The sequence below is a fragment of the Myxine glutinosa genome, chromosome 5 (genome assembly GCF_964187855.1).
Source record: "Myxine glutinosa chromosome 5, kmMyxGlut1.1, whole genome shotgun sequence".
NCBI lineage: Eukaryota > Metazoa > Chordata > Myxini > Myxiniformes > Myxinidae > Myxine > Myxine glutinosa.
Genome location: NC_136265.1, coordinates 36,707,996 through 36,725,788, shown reverse-complemented (window position 1 = coordinate 36,725,788; position 17,793 = coordinate 36,707,996). Strand labels below are relative to the sequence as shown.

The following is a 17,793-nucleotide window of genomic DNA, read 5'->3' as shown; positions in this document are numbered from 1 at the left end:
GCCATCCGAGGCAGAGTGTGCCCGCCACGTTCGGCACACGCGATCGTTCGCTGCTCTCTGATTGGTTGAATCGTTTTTTGGACATAGCTCGGTAAGTAATTGTCCGATTAATATGAAACCTTGAAAAGGCACATCCTCGGGTCCCCAGCAATATACCTGGCAAGTTAAAAGTATATCGGACCCGTGGTTGTCGAGAAACAGCGGTCACAGACAAACGTACAAACGTACAGACAGAGATTACTGGAATTATAGATAGATGAAAGTACCGATCCTCGGTTCATGTGGGTACCTTGGTTCATTTTACACAATTAAAGTACTTTCTGATCCTGGGTTCATATGGGTACTGTTACAGATTCGTCACTTCCGTTGTTGTGGTTCTCATCCACTGTAAACATTTTTGGTTGCATGTACTATTATTGTTATCGTTTAAGTGAAATGGAGATCTGTTTTCAAAAGGTGAAATAAATTAATGTTTTAAAAGAAACCGGAAACTGGATCGAAAAGAGGAAGAAGAAGAGGAAGAGGAGGAGGAAAAAGAGGGGGAGCGAGTGAGGTCGGAGAAGGAGCCGAGCTGCGTTGAGGTTTCGAGCAAACGCTGGCGAACGAGGGTCACGAGTGAACTTTGGGGTTTCCTGGGAAAGGGATTCCTGCGACAGAGTTGTTATCGCTGTGATAGATCAACCTGCGTGTCAGGTTTTGCGGTCGATTCCGAAGAGAATCGTTGTTTGAGGGCAGTTGCCCCTCGAGAAGAGGCCCGTTGGCCGTTTTTGTCTCGCGCCTGATTTCGCATCACTCTGGGCTCTTTGCCTCACTTCAACCATTTCACCGCATCCAGAAGTTAAGCTGGTGTGTGTGTGTAACGTGGATTTTGAGTGGAAATTTGCGGTTCGCCGTAAAGGGAGCCGTTGAACGTCCATATCCAAAGGGGTGATTTCCCAGTCGCCTTGAGGGCACCTTTACGCGTCTTTGGCAGCGTGACTGTCACTGTCAACCGAACGTGATTCTGGTCTCGATTTGACATCGTTCTGACTATCACTGGAGCGTGGATCAACTTTGGCTTGAAGCCGGGGATAGAGACATTGGAGATGTTCTTTTCGCTCACTTGGAGCACAGTGAGTTATATTGTACGAAACTGATGGTAACATCATCGGCATGATATATTTGTTGTACAATTGATTACTATTGTTTTTTGTACTGTTATTCTTGTGTGATCTTAATACAATACTTGTTTGTTGTTAACAATTGGTGTGGTTTCACCATTGATCTTTGACATACAGAATAACACATCTTTCTGCCGTGACTCCTCTCGGGGCTCGGAGGTACACCGTGACCGGGGTTTGGGGAGGAGCACGTAACAATAATTATACAGTATCTATATATATCTATCTATCTGTGCAGTCTGTCTTGTGTTGTCTTGTCTTGTCACTGAACTACTCCCTCAAACTTTTGTGAAATTGTACCAAACTTCTGGTATGCACCTATCTCTCCCGTCGGTATGTCCTAAGGGTATTTTTTTGAAATTTTTTCCAATATATATTTTTTTTGGGGGGGGGGGGGGGGACATTCAACTTCAATTGTTTATAAAACGTATATCACGTATATTACAAATACATTTGTGCATTATGATTGTTTGAATTATGATTGGTGTAAACCATGGAAAACCAGCAACTCTGGTTCAGTCATTTATCTATACTAGGGCATGCCCGTACTATATATATAGGACGTGCCCGTAAGTGCGTGATGTTACCGTACAATGAATGTATCGTCCCGACGCCGCAGCTCGGATGGCGCTGCAGTTAATCGGGCCCCCAAATTCCTCATCGACGATAACTAAACAATATATTATATGAATCGCACCGTACATACCTCCTTCTAGATCTTGTTCTTGTCTTGATATACTCACTCAGGCTCACTATATCACGACTGAGTCCTCCCAGCTCCTCCAAATGGCGCCCGCTAGCCGCTACGTAAGTCCGGAAGTGACGTCCTCATTTGACTGTCCGGAAGGTCGTTACGATGAATCGCAAATTAGTTTTAATTCGTTTTAAAACATAGTTTAACGCCATCATAGCGGCAACACAGTTTGCCAACGTGAAATAAATGAATACGCTCTCAAATGTGCCGTCCGAGGCAGAGTCTGTTCGCCACGTTCGGCACACGTGATAGCTCGCTGCTCTCTGATTGGTTGAATCGTTTTTTGGACATAGCTCGGTAACTACTTGTCCGATTAATATGAAACCTTGAAAAGGCACATCCTCGGGTCCCCAGCAATATACCTGGCAAGTTTAAAGTATATCGGACCCGTGGTTGTCGAGAAACAGCGGTCACAGACATACAAACATACAAACATACAAACATACAAACATACAAACATACAAACATACACACAGAGATTACTGGAATTATAGATAGATATCTCCATATCTGGGCAGTGTCTGTTGTCACTGAACTACTCCCTGAAACTTTTGTTTCCGTGGTTGTGAAGTGTTTTTAATAACGTGGTGGTGGTTTTGAATCACGTGGTGGTGAGGGATTTTGAATTATGTGGTGGTGAGGTGTTTTTAAATCACATGGTGGTGAGGTGTTTTGAATTACGTGGTGGTGAGGAGTTTTGAATTACGTGGTGGTGAGGAGTTTTGAATTACGTGGTGGTGAGGTATTTATAATTACGTGGTGGTGAGGTGTTTTTAATTATGTGGTGGTGAGGCGTTTTTAATTACGTGGTGGTGAGGTATTTATAATTACGTGGTGGTGAGGTGTTTTTAATTATGTGGTGGTGAGGCGTTTTGAATTACGTGGTGGTGAGGTATTTATAATTACATGGTGGTGAGGTGTTTTTAATTTCGTGTTTCGTGGCTGTGAGGTGTTTTAATTTCGTGTTTCGTGGCTGTGAGGTGTTTTTAATTTCGTGGCTGTGAGGTGTTTTTATTACGTGTTTTATGGCTGTACGGTGTTTTCAATTTGGTGGTGGTGAGGTGTTTTTAATTTCGTGGTGGTGAGGTGTTTTTAATTTCGTGGCTGTGAGTTGTTTTTAATTTCGTGGCTGTGGGGTATTTTTAATTTCGTGGCTGTGAGTTGTTTTTAATTTTGTGGCTGTGAGTTGTTTTCAATTTTGTGGTGGTGAGGTGTTTTTAATTTCGTGGTGGTGAGGTGTTTTTAATTTCGTGGTGGTGAGGTGTTTTTAATTTCGTGGTGGTGAGGTGTTTTTAATTTTGTGGTGGTGAGATGTTTTTAATTCCGTGCTTCGTGACTGAGGTGTTTATAATTTTGTGGTGGTGAGGTGTTTTTAATTTCGTGGTGGTGAGGTGTTTTTAATTTCGTGGTGGTGAGGTGTTTTTAATTTCGTGGTGGTGAGGTGTTTTTAATTTTGTGGTGGTGAGGTGTTTTTAATTTTGTGGTGGTGAGGTGTTTTTAATTTTGTGGTGGTGAGGTGTTTTTAATTTCGTGGTGGTGAGGTGTTTTTAATTTTGTGGTGGTGAGGTGTTTTTAATTTTGTGGTGGTGAGGTGTTTTTAATTTCGTGGTGGTGAGGTGTTTTTCATTTCATGGTGGTGAGGTGTTTTTAATTTCATGGCTGTGAGGTGTTTTTAATTTCGTGGTGGTGAGGTGTTTATAATTACGTGTTTCGTGGCTGTGAGGTGTTTTTAATTTAGTGTTTCGTGGTTGCGAGGTGTTTTTAATTTTGTGGTGGTGAGGTGTTTATAATTACGTGTTTCGTGGCTGTGAGGTGTTTTCAATTTTGTGGGGGTGAGGTGTTTTGAATTACTTGGTGGTGAGGTAAAGTATTTAACACACAACACAACAACTCAGGTACAGTCATTATCCTCAGCTAAAATAAGCCCGTTCCTCTGTAACGACGCTTGGTGAGGCGAGCGCAGCAAGCCGAGCCAAGCTAGTACATATGTATGTATACACAAAGAATTAAGTTAAGCACCCCTACACAACGAATTAAGGTAAGCACCCCCTAATATATATTCTTTGTGTATATGTATACATTGGCATATATTCTAAGGTATGTGAGATCAAATAATGATTGGTATGACATTAGCAATTATCCATTGATGAAATTGAGTGATCAAAGTGAAAAAAAGTGATTGGTTGAGTCAGTGATCCGATCACGTGGGTCCTACACACGTTATTGACGCAAAGATCGCTAGAGGTCTTCTCAGAACAATGACTGTACGTTAGAAAACATAAACGTCATCCACACTGTCCGTGATGGACCTATAGCTCCATACTTAAATTGAGGTGAAAATATGCCTAAAATTCCCAAAAAATTTCACCTTAAATTATTCAGAATAAAATATTGAAAACGGCATGATTGTTATGTTTTTATGTGACCATAATATCACTTCTCCAGAAAATATAGCAATATCATGGGTATATTACACTGTTTTGACGACAACAAACTTGTAATGTGCGAGGTTGTAAAAAAACGGGGGGGGTGCTTAACTTAATTATTTGTGTATATATATATATATATATATATATATATATATATATATATATATATATATATATATATATATATATATACACACATACATATATATATATATATATATATATATATATATATATACACACATACATACATACATATATATAGTTACGGATCTCAACGTCGGCCCCTTTTTCCCTTACCAAGGGGGGATTAATCCCCTTGTCTGCGACTGACCGACGTGAGTCCTGAAGCTGCCCAGCTCCCTCCAGAGGCAGGTGAGCAACCTCGTTCGAGACCACGGACAAGATGTTATTTGCCGAGCGGATTAGCAGCCGCGGCTCGAACCATTAACAAAACTAGACCCGATTCTTATTCATTGGCCAAATCGTGCCACAGGTATTCAATGGGGAAATCACAAAGACGATCGGACGAGGAAGAAGAAGAAGAAGACAAAAGTAGGAAATAACAGGGATTTAACAGGGAAATAACAGGGATAAAAAATAACTTCTTTATTTTTATACTTTATACATTTTACAGCCCCTGTAAATTAACTATAAAACAGTGTGTGTGTGTGTGTGTGTGTGTGTGTGTGTGTGTGTGTGTGTGTGTGTGTGTGTGTGTGTGTGTGTGTGTGTGTGTGTGTGTGTGTAATGTTACCGATAGACTCCTAAACGGAGAGGCTTACGTGCTTGATATTTGGCATAGACATGGCCATTGAGCCTGGGACGAACATGGCCGAACTCAAAATATTTGACGATCCATATTTTTTATTCATATTTACCTCAGCGCATTTCAGCGCACGGAATCAACGGAATCAGAGCAGGTGGGCGCTGATTCGCTCAGAGCGATTACGTGATGACGCTATGACGCTATGAACGCTATGACGCTATGAAACGCTATGAAGCTATGAACGATATGACCGCTATGACGCTATGAAAAAAAAAAACGCTATGACGCTATGAAATGCTATGAACGCTATGACGCTATGAACGATATGACGCTATGAACGCTATGACGCTATGAAAAAAAAAAATCGCTATGACGCTATGAAACACTATGAAAAAAAAAATCGCTATGACGCTATGAACGCTATCACGCTATGAAAAAAAAAATCGCTATGAAACACTATGACGCTATGAAAAAAAAAATCGCTATGACGCTATGAAACACTATGAAAAAAAAAAATCGCTATGACGCTATGAACGCTATGAAAAAAAAAAAATCGCTATGACGCTATGAAACGCTATGACGCTATGAAAAAAAAAAAATTGCTCGCTTTGCCAAGGGGCTCGCTCTCCCCCCGTTCCCCTCCCCTCCCCTTCCCTCTCCCCCACCCCTCCCCCACCCGGCAATGCCGGGTACTTCTGCTAGTTACTAATATTTACAAGACCAAAGAAACCAAGGAAGGAGGAAGAATACGAAAATAATTTACAGAATTGGAAGGAGACACAGTACAATACTAGCTTATCTATACAGTCTTACTTATTCCCAGGGACAACATAAAGGACAGACGACAATCAGACTTACACGGGGAATGAAGCAGAAATGAATGGCAGGAGGTGGATGGCTGGACGGACGGGAAGGTGGGATCACAGGGCGGGAAGGATGCGGGCCCGGTTGGGGTGATGGCGCGGCTCGAGGTGAGCAGCCGCCGACCCTCCTCAATTGGTTTCGCATGGCGGCGTTCCTTCGTAGCCGCGGCCAAAACCGCTGTCAAAGCTCAAAGCTGCGGTGGATTCAAAGCTCATCGGAGGTCCCTCGCTCATGTGTGGTTCATCTGCCGCATCTCCCGCATCTGACTCATCTCCCGCATCTGCCTCCGCAGTCCTTCCCCACCCCCTTTTATGAGGCGCATCGCGATCAAGCCGCCGGCTTGTTGGAAACGCCCATCGGTGAGCTCGCCTCGGCCTTGATTGGTCGCGAGGGCTCACCGATCCCGCCCCTTGAGGAGGCGTTGGCAAAGCCACGCCTTGTTCCTGGCACTTTGCTGACTCCTCCCACCTTCTGCTCTGAGATGACCTCGTGTTCAATGGAGTCTTGGGGTGAAGAAAACCGCCCAAAGCCGTAGTGGCGAGCGCCGCAGAAAACCCCCCAATGTTACTGGCACTTCGAAGAGAGGATTGGGGGAAACTTAAAAAGGGAACTATCTTATGTCATTTGGTGCAATGCAGAGTCAACTAGTGGGAAACAGAACCTTAAGCTAATACACATAATAAGGAAATAACTATTTAGAAGGGTATATGATTTTCTACGTGCATGTGATGGATTAACTAAGGGGACGACCTTTGATCTTTACACTCAACGGAGGTATTTACAAGGATCATTACACTATTTACAGTGGGTGATATTTACAACAATTACAGGATTCTCAAATCCGCAACAATATATATATATATATACATACACACACACAATGGCTATTTTGGGAAGGATGTGTGAGTGAGAGTGAGAGTGAGAGTGAGAGTGAGAGTGAGAGAGAGAGAGAATTGGGATGATAGAAACAGCCAGAGACACACACAGAGACATAGAGACAGACAGAAGTACAGGTATAAAAAAAAATCTGTCATGCATCCGGAGATATGCTCATTTCCGTTACAGGATGGGAGTGGAATTGAGTGCATACAGCATGAGTGCCGAGCTGGGGACGGACCAGATCAAGGATACCGACATTGAAAGGAAAATGTTTGTCTTCAAGGTGTAACTTGTGGTCAAATGAGTCAAATCTCTGTCCATCCGTCCGGTTACAACTTCAACGACAGGTTGAAAACGCCCAGGATTTTAGTATGCCGTCGATTGGGATGAACTTGCAAAAAATAAATTTTGTTCCTGGAAGATCTTCGAGTCCTGTCTGAAATTGGGGACGCCAGATGCTCATCCCTTACAGGAAGGACAAGTGGGGGTCGTACCTAGATGTCAGGTTCAACTTACGAGGCCAAATAACATCAAGTGAGCATCTAAGAGTACGAGGAAGAGAATTCCAAGAAAATTGGGAATAAATTCCTCCTTACCCCTTGTAAGAGTAAAAGAACAGTACTATGGAAAGGAAATACCTTTCGGGCACCCAAACCTCCCACTCCATGCCCCCTACCCCAAAAACTCCAAAAAGCCAGCAGTCACTGCAGCATTGAAAACTACACAATCCGGTCGGCCTCTGTTGCCGGCGCACTTTTCCTGCACGGCTGCACCCCACCTCCTCCTCCTCCTTGCGCACAGTGTGAGCGCCCCCAGGCACCCAGGCTATTTTGGGAAGGATGTTTGTGTTTCCCAGGGTTCCAAACTTGTCCCTCACCCAAAACCTGATCAGGGATGAATGTTTCTCACCACGCTGCTACTGCACACACCACCTCGGTCTATAACCACAAACACCACACCATGGTATAAATCAACAAAAACAAAACAGATTTTAAAAAATAAAACGTATTTCAGCCTCTGGTCCTTATGCTTCAGCTACACACACAGAGAGTGAGACAGACAGACACACAGAGACATATAGAGACATAGAGACACACGCAGAGACATAGACAGACAGAGACACACACAGAGACATAGAGACACCCGCAGAGACATTGGGACACACACACACAGAGACATAGAGACACACAGAAAGACACACACAGAGACATAGAGACACACACAGAGACACACACAGAGAGACATAGAGACACACACACAGAGACATATAGACACACACAGAGACATATAGACACACACACACAGACGGAGACAGACAGAACCACACACAGAGAGAGTGAGACAGACAGACACACAAAGACATATAGAGACATAGAGACACACGCAGAGACATAGACAGACAGAGACACACACGGAGACATAGAGACACCCGCAGAGACATAGGGACACACACACACACAGAGACACACAGAAAGACACACACAGAGACATAGAGACACACACAGAGACACACACAGAGAGACATAGAGACACACACACAGAGACATATAGACACACACACAGAGACATATAGACACACACAGAGACATATAGACACACACAGAGACATATAGACACACACAGAGACATATAGACACACACAGAGACATAGAGACACACGCAGAGACATAGAGACACACGCAGAGACATAGACACAAGCAGAGACATAGAGACACACGCAGAGACATAGAGACACACGCAGACACATAGAGATACACACACAGAGACATAGAGACATAGAGACATATAGAAAGACACACACAGAGACATAGAGACACACGCAGACACATAGAGATACACACACAGAGACATAGAGACATAGAGACATATAGAAAGACACACACAGAGACATAGAGACACACGCAGAGACATAGAGACACACGCAGACACATAGAGATACACACACAGAGACATAGAGACATAGAGACATATAGAAAGACACACACAGAGACATAGAGACACACGCAGAGACATAGAGACACACGCAGAGACATAGACACACGCAGAGACATAGAGACACACGCAGAGACATAGAGACACACGCAGACACATAGAGATACACACACAGAGACATAGAGACATATAGAAAGACACACACAGAGACATAGAGACACACGCAGAGACAGAGGCACACACACACTGACACACACACACACTGACACAAACACACTGACACACACACAGACACAGAGAGAGTGTGTACTGTGTAGCTATACAGGTAAGTACAGGACTACAGTCTCGGTACTGGATTGCGGACTGCAGTAGTACAGGTACAAGTACAGGTACAGGTACAGGTACAGGTACAGGTACAAGCCTCACCGTAGATCAGATGTGTCATTAATCTCGATCGATTGTTCTGATCTCTGCTCGTCGTGTCTCTCCATGGGAAATCAACGAGTATTTTATCTGACACAAGACACTCTTTAACACTCACGAACTTACAATCATCGCCCTCCGATGCTCATACACCTCCTCAATAATCGAGGATCTCGGCTTGTGAACAAAAACGCGCAAATGAATCTCCTTTTTGAGTTATTTTTGTCGACGTCACAGGAAGGAAGCGGAAGTGCCGGGATCCAGGATGGGTTTCGAAGCATGGCCCAATTGGCTTCGTTTTGTTTGTTTTGTATTTCATTGTGCAATCAGTATTGTACGTGTACATAGAGAGGAGGGGGAAGCGGCGAGGGGAACATGTGGGAAACAGGGGGTAAAATACACGTGGGGAAGAGGAAAGGGGGTTTGTGGGGTTTTACACAATAGTCAAAGGATGTTACAAAAGCTTGAAGAAACTACCAGTCAATGGTGCAACTACTGTTTCTGTAAAACACACACACGTGTACAACACTGTACAATGACAAGCATACACTGACACCGACAAACATAAAGACAGTCGTACAGCCAAGCAGGGCAGACACAAACCGAGTATGAAACACGCACACAGACACAAACGCACACAAACAGTCACAAAGACAGACACACACACACACACACCGACACACACAGACAGACACAGACAGACACCGACAAACACAGACATACACATAGACAGACACACACAAACACACAGAGACAGACACAGACAGACATAGACACAGACACACACAAACACACATAGACAGACACACACAAACACACATAGACACACACAAACACAGACAGACAGACACAGACAGACATAGACACAGACACACACAAACACAGACAGACACACACAAACACAGACAGACACACACAAACACAGACAGACACACACAAACACAGACAGACACAGACAAACACAGACAAACACAGACACACAGTCAGACACAGACACAGACTGGTCCCACTGTAAGTAGTCGCATCACAACGCGGTGCAACGAAACCCCGCTCGGTTTTGACAAGCGAGGAGGGGTTGATGTAATGGTGGTGGGGAGGGTGTTTGGTGGAGTGCGGTTGAGGGGTTGATGTGATGGAGGGGGTGGAGGAATTGATGTAATGGTGGTGGTGGGGAGTGTGTATGATGGAGGTGGTTGAGAGGTTGATGTAATGGTGGTGGTGGAGGGGAGGATATATGATGGTGGTGGTGGTGTTGAGGCGGTATGATGGAGTAGTTGATGTAATGATGGTGGTGGTGGTGGGGAGCGTCGATGATGGAGGGGGTGGAAGGGTTGATGTTATGGTGGTGGTGGTGGTGGTGGGGAGGCTGTATGATGGAGGAGGGTGAACGGTTGATGTAATGGTGGTGGTGGTGGTGAGGAGGGTCTATGATGGTGGGGGTGGGAGGGTTGATGTCATGGTAGTGGTGGGGAAGGTCTATGATAGTCGGGGTGGAGGCCTTTATGTAATGGTGTGATGGTGATGGTGATGGTGCTGGTCTATGATGGTGGGGGTGGATGGTATTATGTAATGGTGGTGGGGAGGGTGGGGAGGGTCTATGATGGTGGAGATGGAGGGGTTGATGTAATGGTGGTGGTGGTGGTGGGGGGGGTCTATGATGGTGGGGATGGAGGGGTTGATGTAATTGTGGTGGTGGAGGGGAGGGTCGATGATAGAGGAGGTTGAGGGGTTGATGTAATGGTGGTGGTGGTGGAGGGGAGGGTCTATGATGGTTTGGGTGGAGGGTTTAATGGAATGGTGGTGGAGAGTGTGTATGATGGTGGAGGTGGAGGGCTTGATGTAATGGTGGTGGTGGTGGTGGAGGTGGGGAGGGTCTATGATGGTGGGAGTGGAGGGGTTGATGTAATGGTGGTGGTGGTGGTGGTGGAGGGGAGGGTCTATGATGGTTGGGGTGGAGGGCTTAATGGAATGGTGGTGGAGAGTGTGTATGATGGTGGAGGTGGAGGGCTTGATGTAATGGTGGTGGTGGTGGTGGTGGAGGTGGGGAGGGTCTATGATGGTGGGAGTGGAGGGGTTGATGTAATTGTGGTGGTGGAGGGGAGGGTCTATGATAGAAGCGGTGGGGGCGTTGATGTAATGGTGGTGGTGGTGATGGGGAGGGTCTATGATGGTTGGGGTGGAGGGCTTCATGTAATGGTGGTGGTGGTGGTGGGGAGGATCTATGATGGAGGAGGTGGAGGGCTTTGATGTAATGGTGGTGGTGGTGGGGAGGATATATGATGGTGGGGGTGGAGGGAATGATGTAATGGTGGTGGTGGGGAGGATCTATGATGGTGGGTGTGGAGGGCTTGACTTGATGTAATGGTGGTAGTGGTGGTGGGGAGGCTCTATGATGGTTGGGGTGGAGGGAATGATGTAATGGTGGTGGTGGTGGGGAGGATCCATGATGGTGGGGGTGGAGGGCACAGGTACCGCGCACCTGTCTACAAAGGACCCCGTAAAAGGTGCCAAAGAACGTCGCCTGAGCCCGAGCGGGAAGCCTGTAGTGAAGGCCCGACCGGACGTCCCGCGTGCCGTTTTCGGAAACGAAACACGAACCTTGCAGCGGATCTGTCCGGACGTGGAGACCTTCCTCTTGATCTTGGCGTGACCCTCGTGCTCTCCGTCGCTGTCCGACGAGTCCTCGGCTCCGCCCGGGTTTTCCACTTGGTGATCCGGGGATTGTTTGTCGTGCTGTTTCTGAGAATGCTGTCCCGAGTGTTGGTGGGAAGCGCTGGCCATGATGCCGGGAGTGGAGAAGCGAAGGTGAGGGAGGGGGAGAGGACGGAAGAGCGGACGACGCGGCCCTTACGGTTCTTTTTACGAGGAGCCCGGAGGGTGTGTGTTTGTTGAGGGGTGTGTGAATCCAGCAGATTATGTGGAGGGCAACGGGAGGAAGGACAAGAAGAGGATCGGATGGATGAAGATCATAGAGGATGTAGGAGAAGGAGGAATTGTATGTTAAACAATGTATATGGAAAGATGTCGATGAAGAGGAAAGAGGAGGTGATGAAATAGAAGATGTAAAGATCTCTATATGCTAACAATACCGGTATCACTCCCATGGACCACCATCCAAAAAATGTGCAATGGTTAAAAATGGTTAATGGTGGTCCATGGGGTCATACTACTGTTGGATTATGGAAATCTTTACATGTTTCTATTGAAATCACCTCTTCTTCCCTCTTCCCCACATGTTTCATCCTCTTTCCACATACAATGTTTGTCCATCCGCACATGCAGTGGGGGGAGTGTGTGTGTGTGTGTGTGTGTGTGTGTGTGTGTGTGTGTGTGTGTGTGTGTGTGTGTGTGTGTGTGTGTGTGTGTGTGTGTGTGTGTGTGTGTGTGTGTGTGTGTGTGTGTGTGTTTTGTCACTGCCACAGGTCCACATCTTTCTCAGGCCACCCTTCCACTTGGGTCCACCAAATCTCAGCCCCCCCCCCTCCCACTCGGGTCCGCCAAATCTCAGCCCCCCTCCCTCCCCACCCCTTCCACTCCGGTGTGCCAAATCTCAGATTGTGTGTGTGTGCGTGTGTGTGTGTGCGTGTGTGTGTGTGTGTGTGTGTGTGTGTGTGTGTGTGTGTGTGTGTGTGTGTGTGTGTGTGTGTGTGTGTGTGTGTGTCACAGCCACAGGTCCACATCTCTCTCAGGCCACCCTTCCACTTGGGTCCACCAATTCTCAGCTTCCCCTCCTTTCCCTCCCCTCCCCCTTCAACCACCCTCCCTTCCCCCCCCCCCACACTTCCCTTCCCCCACCAATCGGGTCCACCAAATATCAAGCCCCCCTCCCACTCGAGTCTGCCAAATCTCACCGCCCCCCCCCCCCCTCCCACTCGGCGCCTCCAAATCTCAGGCCCCTCCTTCCCACTCAGGACTGACAAATCTCAGGCCCCCCCTTCCCACTCAGGTCTGACAAATCTCAGGCCTCCCCCCCCCCCCCCCTTCCCACTCAGGTCTGACAAATCTCAGGCCCTCCACCCCTTCCACTCCGGTGTGCAAATCTCAGATCGTGTGTGTGTGTGTGTGCGTGCGTGCGTGCGTGCGTGCATGCTCCGCTGCCACCAGTCGTCATCTCCACATGCGAGTCTTCAAGACTGAATGTAGCGTTCCCTGGTCCTGCAGCATCCATCTTCACCCCAGCAAGGAGCCATGACTGATGGACCAACCTGGCTCCTTCTTATCTGTGCTCTGTGGCAGCAATGTAGGTCCATGCGACTTGCCATGTTGCCTCTGAGTACACCCGGTCTCGGTCTCTTATTGTTCTCATCCTTCCTCGATCTCATCTCGATCTCATCCTTCCTCGATTGGATAGTCGGCAAAACCCAACAAGCCGCAAGGCTAGGACGCCAGGCCACGTCCCAAACGCATGTCAATTGGCACAGCTCCGGGAGCCAATTGCACGGCCCCCAGCCTCACCAAAGCTGCTGTCCTCGGCTCGGTTCTCACTCCCATCAAAGTCGTATTCGGCGCGGTCCTCAATCCCACCAAATTCAGTCCCATGTGGGAGGAACTTGCATGTGGTGTGTCCAGGCTATAACTTTATTTTACCGTTTGAGCTTTTGTCATAAATTTCGCTCAACAAATATTTATGAAAATATGGAGAACAAAAATTAATAAAATTTACTTTTATATTTAGTTGTTGTTTTTGTCAAGTTTAGTTTGAGTACATAGCGGACATGAACGGGCTCTTTGCATTTTGAGATGCTTCTACTTTAACATATAATTAATTGTGTGATCGCATTATTGTATAGTACATCATGATCGTGACCTCTTGGTGTGCTAAGGTTGGTGAACCGATATTTGTAATCTTTTTTACACAACCACAAAACTGTGCATGTCCCCCTGGCTGTGGCAATACGTTAGTGTGGTAGACAACGCTTGCTGTTCACAAGTCGTGCAGCAATGGCTGTATTGGGGCATGATTTGCCTACCTAATGGGATACTGTAGCGGTTTCCGCTGAACATACACAATCGCCTTACACCTGCCGAGGACGCAACCACGGAGCGATCGCTGTGCCGGGCTCGCCCAGACCGCCTGGAGACGCTCAGTCTCGCCTTTCCCGGCATGCCCGGACTCGCCTTTCCCGGGCTCGCCCGGCCCGTCCGGCGACACGTTCCCGGGCATGTCCAGGCACGCCCGGCCCGTCTGGCGACACCCAGTCTCGCCGTTCCCGGGCATGTCCAGACTCGCCCAGGTCTCCCGGACACGCCCAGTCGCGCCTTTTAAGGGCAAACGCTCCGGCATGAGATATTCGAGTGCTTGTATATAATGCTGCCCGATAAACAGGCTTTTCAGTTTACCTGAGTTGATTTGATGGAATAAAGAAACTCGGACGAATTCCAGCTTTTTGTCGCATCCATTCTTTTGATTCGAGTTGGAGCACAGCTCCTTCATTGGTGACCTACCAACATGGACACGTCAGTTGCCCTGAAACTGCCTACCTTCTGGGAGGCTCACGTGGCGGTTTGGTTCGCCCAGGCGGACTCCCAGTTCGCCCTGCGAGGCATCACCGCCGACGACACCCGCTTCCATCATGTGGTAGCAGCAATCGGCTCAGCCACAGCAGCCCGCGCCCTCAGCCTCCTCCAGCACCCGCCAGCCGCTGACAAGTACGGCGCGATCAAGAAGCTCCTCCTCGACGCTTTCGCCCTCTCATCGGCGGAACGCGCACGACGCCTGCTCGACCTGCCCGAGCTCGGCGACACGCGCCCGTCCGAGCGAATGGATTACATGCTCTCGTTGCTCGGGGAGCACTCCCCGGATTTTCTTGTTCAAGAGCTGTTCCTCCGTCAGCTGCCTAGCCAGGTTCGCCTCGCCCTGGCAAGCACGCAGATCACGGATCCCCGCGCCCTCGCCAGGGAAGCCGACAAGATCTCCTCGGCAGGCCAACGCATCGGGGCAGCGACCTGGAGCCCGCCGCCATCCGAAGCAACGCCCATGGCGCCCGAGCACCCGGCACGGTCAGCGGCCGAACTACCGGCGCAATTGGTGGCCGCTACGCCGCGCCGACCGCCTCCAACACGACGATCGGGGCCTCCACCTGACCAGGCGTGGTGTTACTACCATGCCAGGTTCGGACAAAAGGCCCGGACATGCCGACCCCCGTGCACTTTCGGCAAGTCGGGAAACGGCCGGGCCGGCGTTCATTACCAGCCATGAGCGCCGGCCACACGGGCAACTTACTTTTTATCAGGGACAAAGCGTCCGGACGGCGCTTCCTGTGTGACACCGGCGCCCAACTGAGCATCATACCCGCCTCCGATCAGGACAGGCAGTCCGCGGTTTGCAGCCCCTCCTTGGTGGCGGCCAACTGATCGGCCATCCGCACCTTCGGCCCGCGCAACGTCACCCTCTGCTTCGGCAGCCAGCGCTTTCATTGGACTTTTGTGACCGCAAGCGTGCCCATGGCTCTGCTGGGCGCCGACTTCCTCTGCGCACACGGGCTGCTGGTTGACGTCAAACGGCGTCGCCTCGTCAACGCCAAGACCTTCAGCTCCCTGGCATGCACGTTGAGCAGCTCCGCGCCGACCGAGCTAGCATGCGCCCTCCCGGCGGCGAACGAGTTTGCTCGCCTGCTCACGGAGTTCCCGGCCCTGACGCGGCCGACGTTTTCGGCCGTCACGGTACGACATGGTATCGAGCACCACATACCAACCACGGGCCCGCCGGTCTACGCCAGAGCCCGCCGCCTCGACCCAGCCAAGCTCGCCATGGCCAAAGCCGAGTTCGACGCTTTGGAACACCTCGGCATCGTGCGGCGCTCCGATAGCGCGTGGGCTTCGCCACTACACATCGTACCGAAGCCGGGGGGCGGCTGGCGTCCATGTGGCGACTACCGCCGCCTTAACGACGTTACCACCCCCGACAGGTATCCGATCCCGCACATTCAAGACTTCTCCGCCCGTTTGGCAGGACGGGTCATTTTTCCGAAGATCGATTTGATACGGGGATACCACCAGGTACCTGTCAGGCCGGCCGACGTCCCAAAAACGGCCGTCATCACTCCGTTCGGCTTATTCGAATTCCTTCGAATGCCATTTGGCCTCAAGAACGCGGCTCAGGCGCTCCAGCGCTTGATGGACGGCGTGCTGCTCGACCTGCCGTTCCTCTTCGTCTACCTGAACGATATCCTCATCGCCAGCACGTCCCGGGCCGAGCACCTGCTCCACCTCCGAACACTGTTCGGGCGCCTCAGCGAGCACGGCCTAATCGTCAACCCGGCCAAATGCCACTTCGGCACGACGGCCGTTTATTTTTTGGGCCACCACATCACCAAGAACGGGGCCGTGCCGCTGCCTACCAAGGTCGAGGCCATCACCGCGTTTCCGCGTCCCCGCTCCATCAAGGCCCTGCAGGAGTTCCTCGGAATGGTGAATTTCTATCACCGCTTCGTGCCCCGCGCTGCTCAGCTCATGCGGCCCCTCTACGAAGCCCTCCGGGGCAAGCCGGCCAAACACGACGTCGTCTGGTCCGCAACCATGGACGCGGCATTTACAAGCTCAAAGCGGGCCCTCGCCAACGCAACACTGCTCGCTCACCCGGTGCTCAACGCTCCCATCGCCCTCACCACGGATGCCTCCGACTACGCGGTGGGCGCCGTACATGAGCAATGGGTGAACGGGGTTTGGCAGCCACTCGCTTTTTTCAGCCGGCAACTCCGGCCGAACGAGCTCAAATATAGCACGTTTGACTGCGAGCTCCTCGGTCTGCACCTGGCCGTTCGCCATTTCCGCCACCTCCTGGAGGGCCGACCCTTCACGGCTTTCGTCGACCACAAGCCGTTGGTTTACGCAATGGCCAAAGTCACGGAGCCGTGGTCGGCCCGCCAGCAGCGCCACCTCTCCGCCGTGTCGGAGTTTACCATGGACATCCGGCACGTCGCCGGCAAAGACAACGCCGTGGCCGACTGTCTTTCTCGGGCCAGCGCGAACGCGGTCCACCTCGGCGTGGGCTTCGCGCTTATGGCGGCTGACCAGACCACCGACACCACGGTGCATGCCCTCCGGGCGGCGGACACGGGCCTCCGCCTGGCCGACGTCCCCTTCGCGGACACTCTCCTGCTCTGCGACGTCTCCCAAGGCCAGCCTCGCCCCATCATGCCCATTACCTGGCAACGCCGCATCTTCGCCTCCCTCCACGGCCTTTCCCACCCGGGCCGGAAAGCTTCCCAGAAGCTGGTGTCAGCGCGATTCGTCTGGCACGGCCTTCGACGGGACGTCTGTGATTGGACCAGCACCTGCACGGCCTGCCAACAGGCCAAGGTCCACCGACACACCCAGGCCCCGCTGGCACCTTTCACCGTGCCCGAACGGCGTTTCAACCACGTCAACGTGGACCTGGTGGGCCCCCTCCCCCCATCACGGGGTTTCACACACCTGCTCACCATGGTGGACAGGACCACCAGGTGGCCGGAGGCCGTTCCCCTCATCTCCACCACCACCGCCGACGTGGCGCAGGCTTTCATCGCCACCTGGGTCGCCCGTTTCGGCGCACCGGCGGACATCTCTTCGGACCGCGGGCCGCAGTTCACCTCCGAGCTGTGG

At 50.0% G+C, this 17,793-nt stretch overlaps 2 protein-coding genes across 6 annotated transcripts in view; one reads left to right on the top strand and one right to left on the bottom strand.

The window, feature by feature from the left end:
- The window catches only part of DGKD (diacylglycerol kinase delta), a 193,300-nt gene extending 181,255 nt beyond the window's left edge, over positions 1 to 12,045 (bottom strand). For 2 of the 5 annotated variants that reach the window (XM_068117345.2, XM_078777884.1), the window contains exon 1: positions 11,809 to 12,045. In XM_068117345.2, the coding sequence (XP_067973446.2) occupies positions 11,809 to 11,991 (183 nt within the window). In that variant the 5' untranslated portion in view covers positions 11,992 to 12,045. Of the gene's footprint in view, positions 1 to 9,213; positions 9,450 to 11,808 lie in introns of those variants that run through there. The other 3 variants (XM_068117347.2, XM_078777889.1, XM_068117348.2) reach the window with 3 other exon arrangements.
- Positions 1 to 17,793, top strand: part of DHRS12 (dehydrogenase/reductase 12) — a 275,332-nt gene that overhangs the window by 100,658 nt on the left and 156,881 nt on the right. The gene's annotated exons all lie outside the window — the stretch shown is intronic.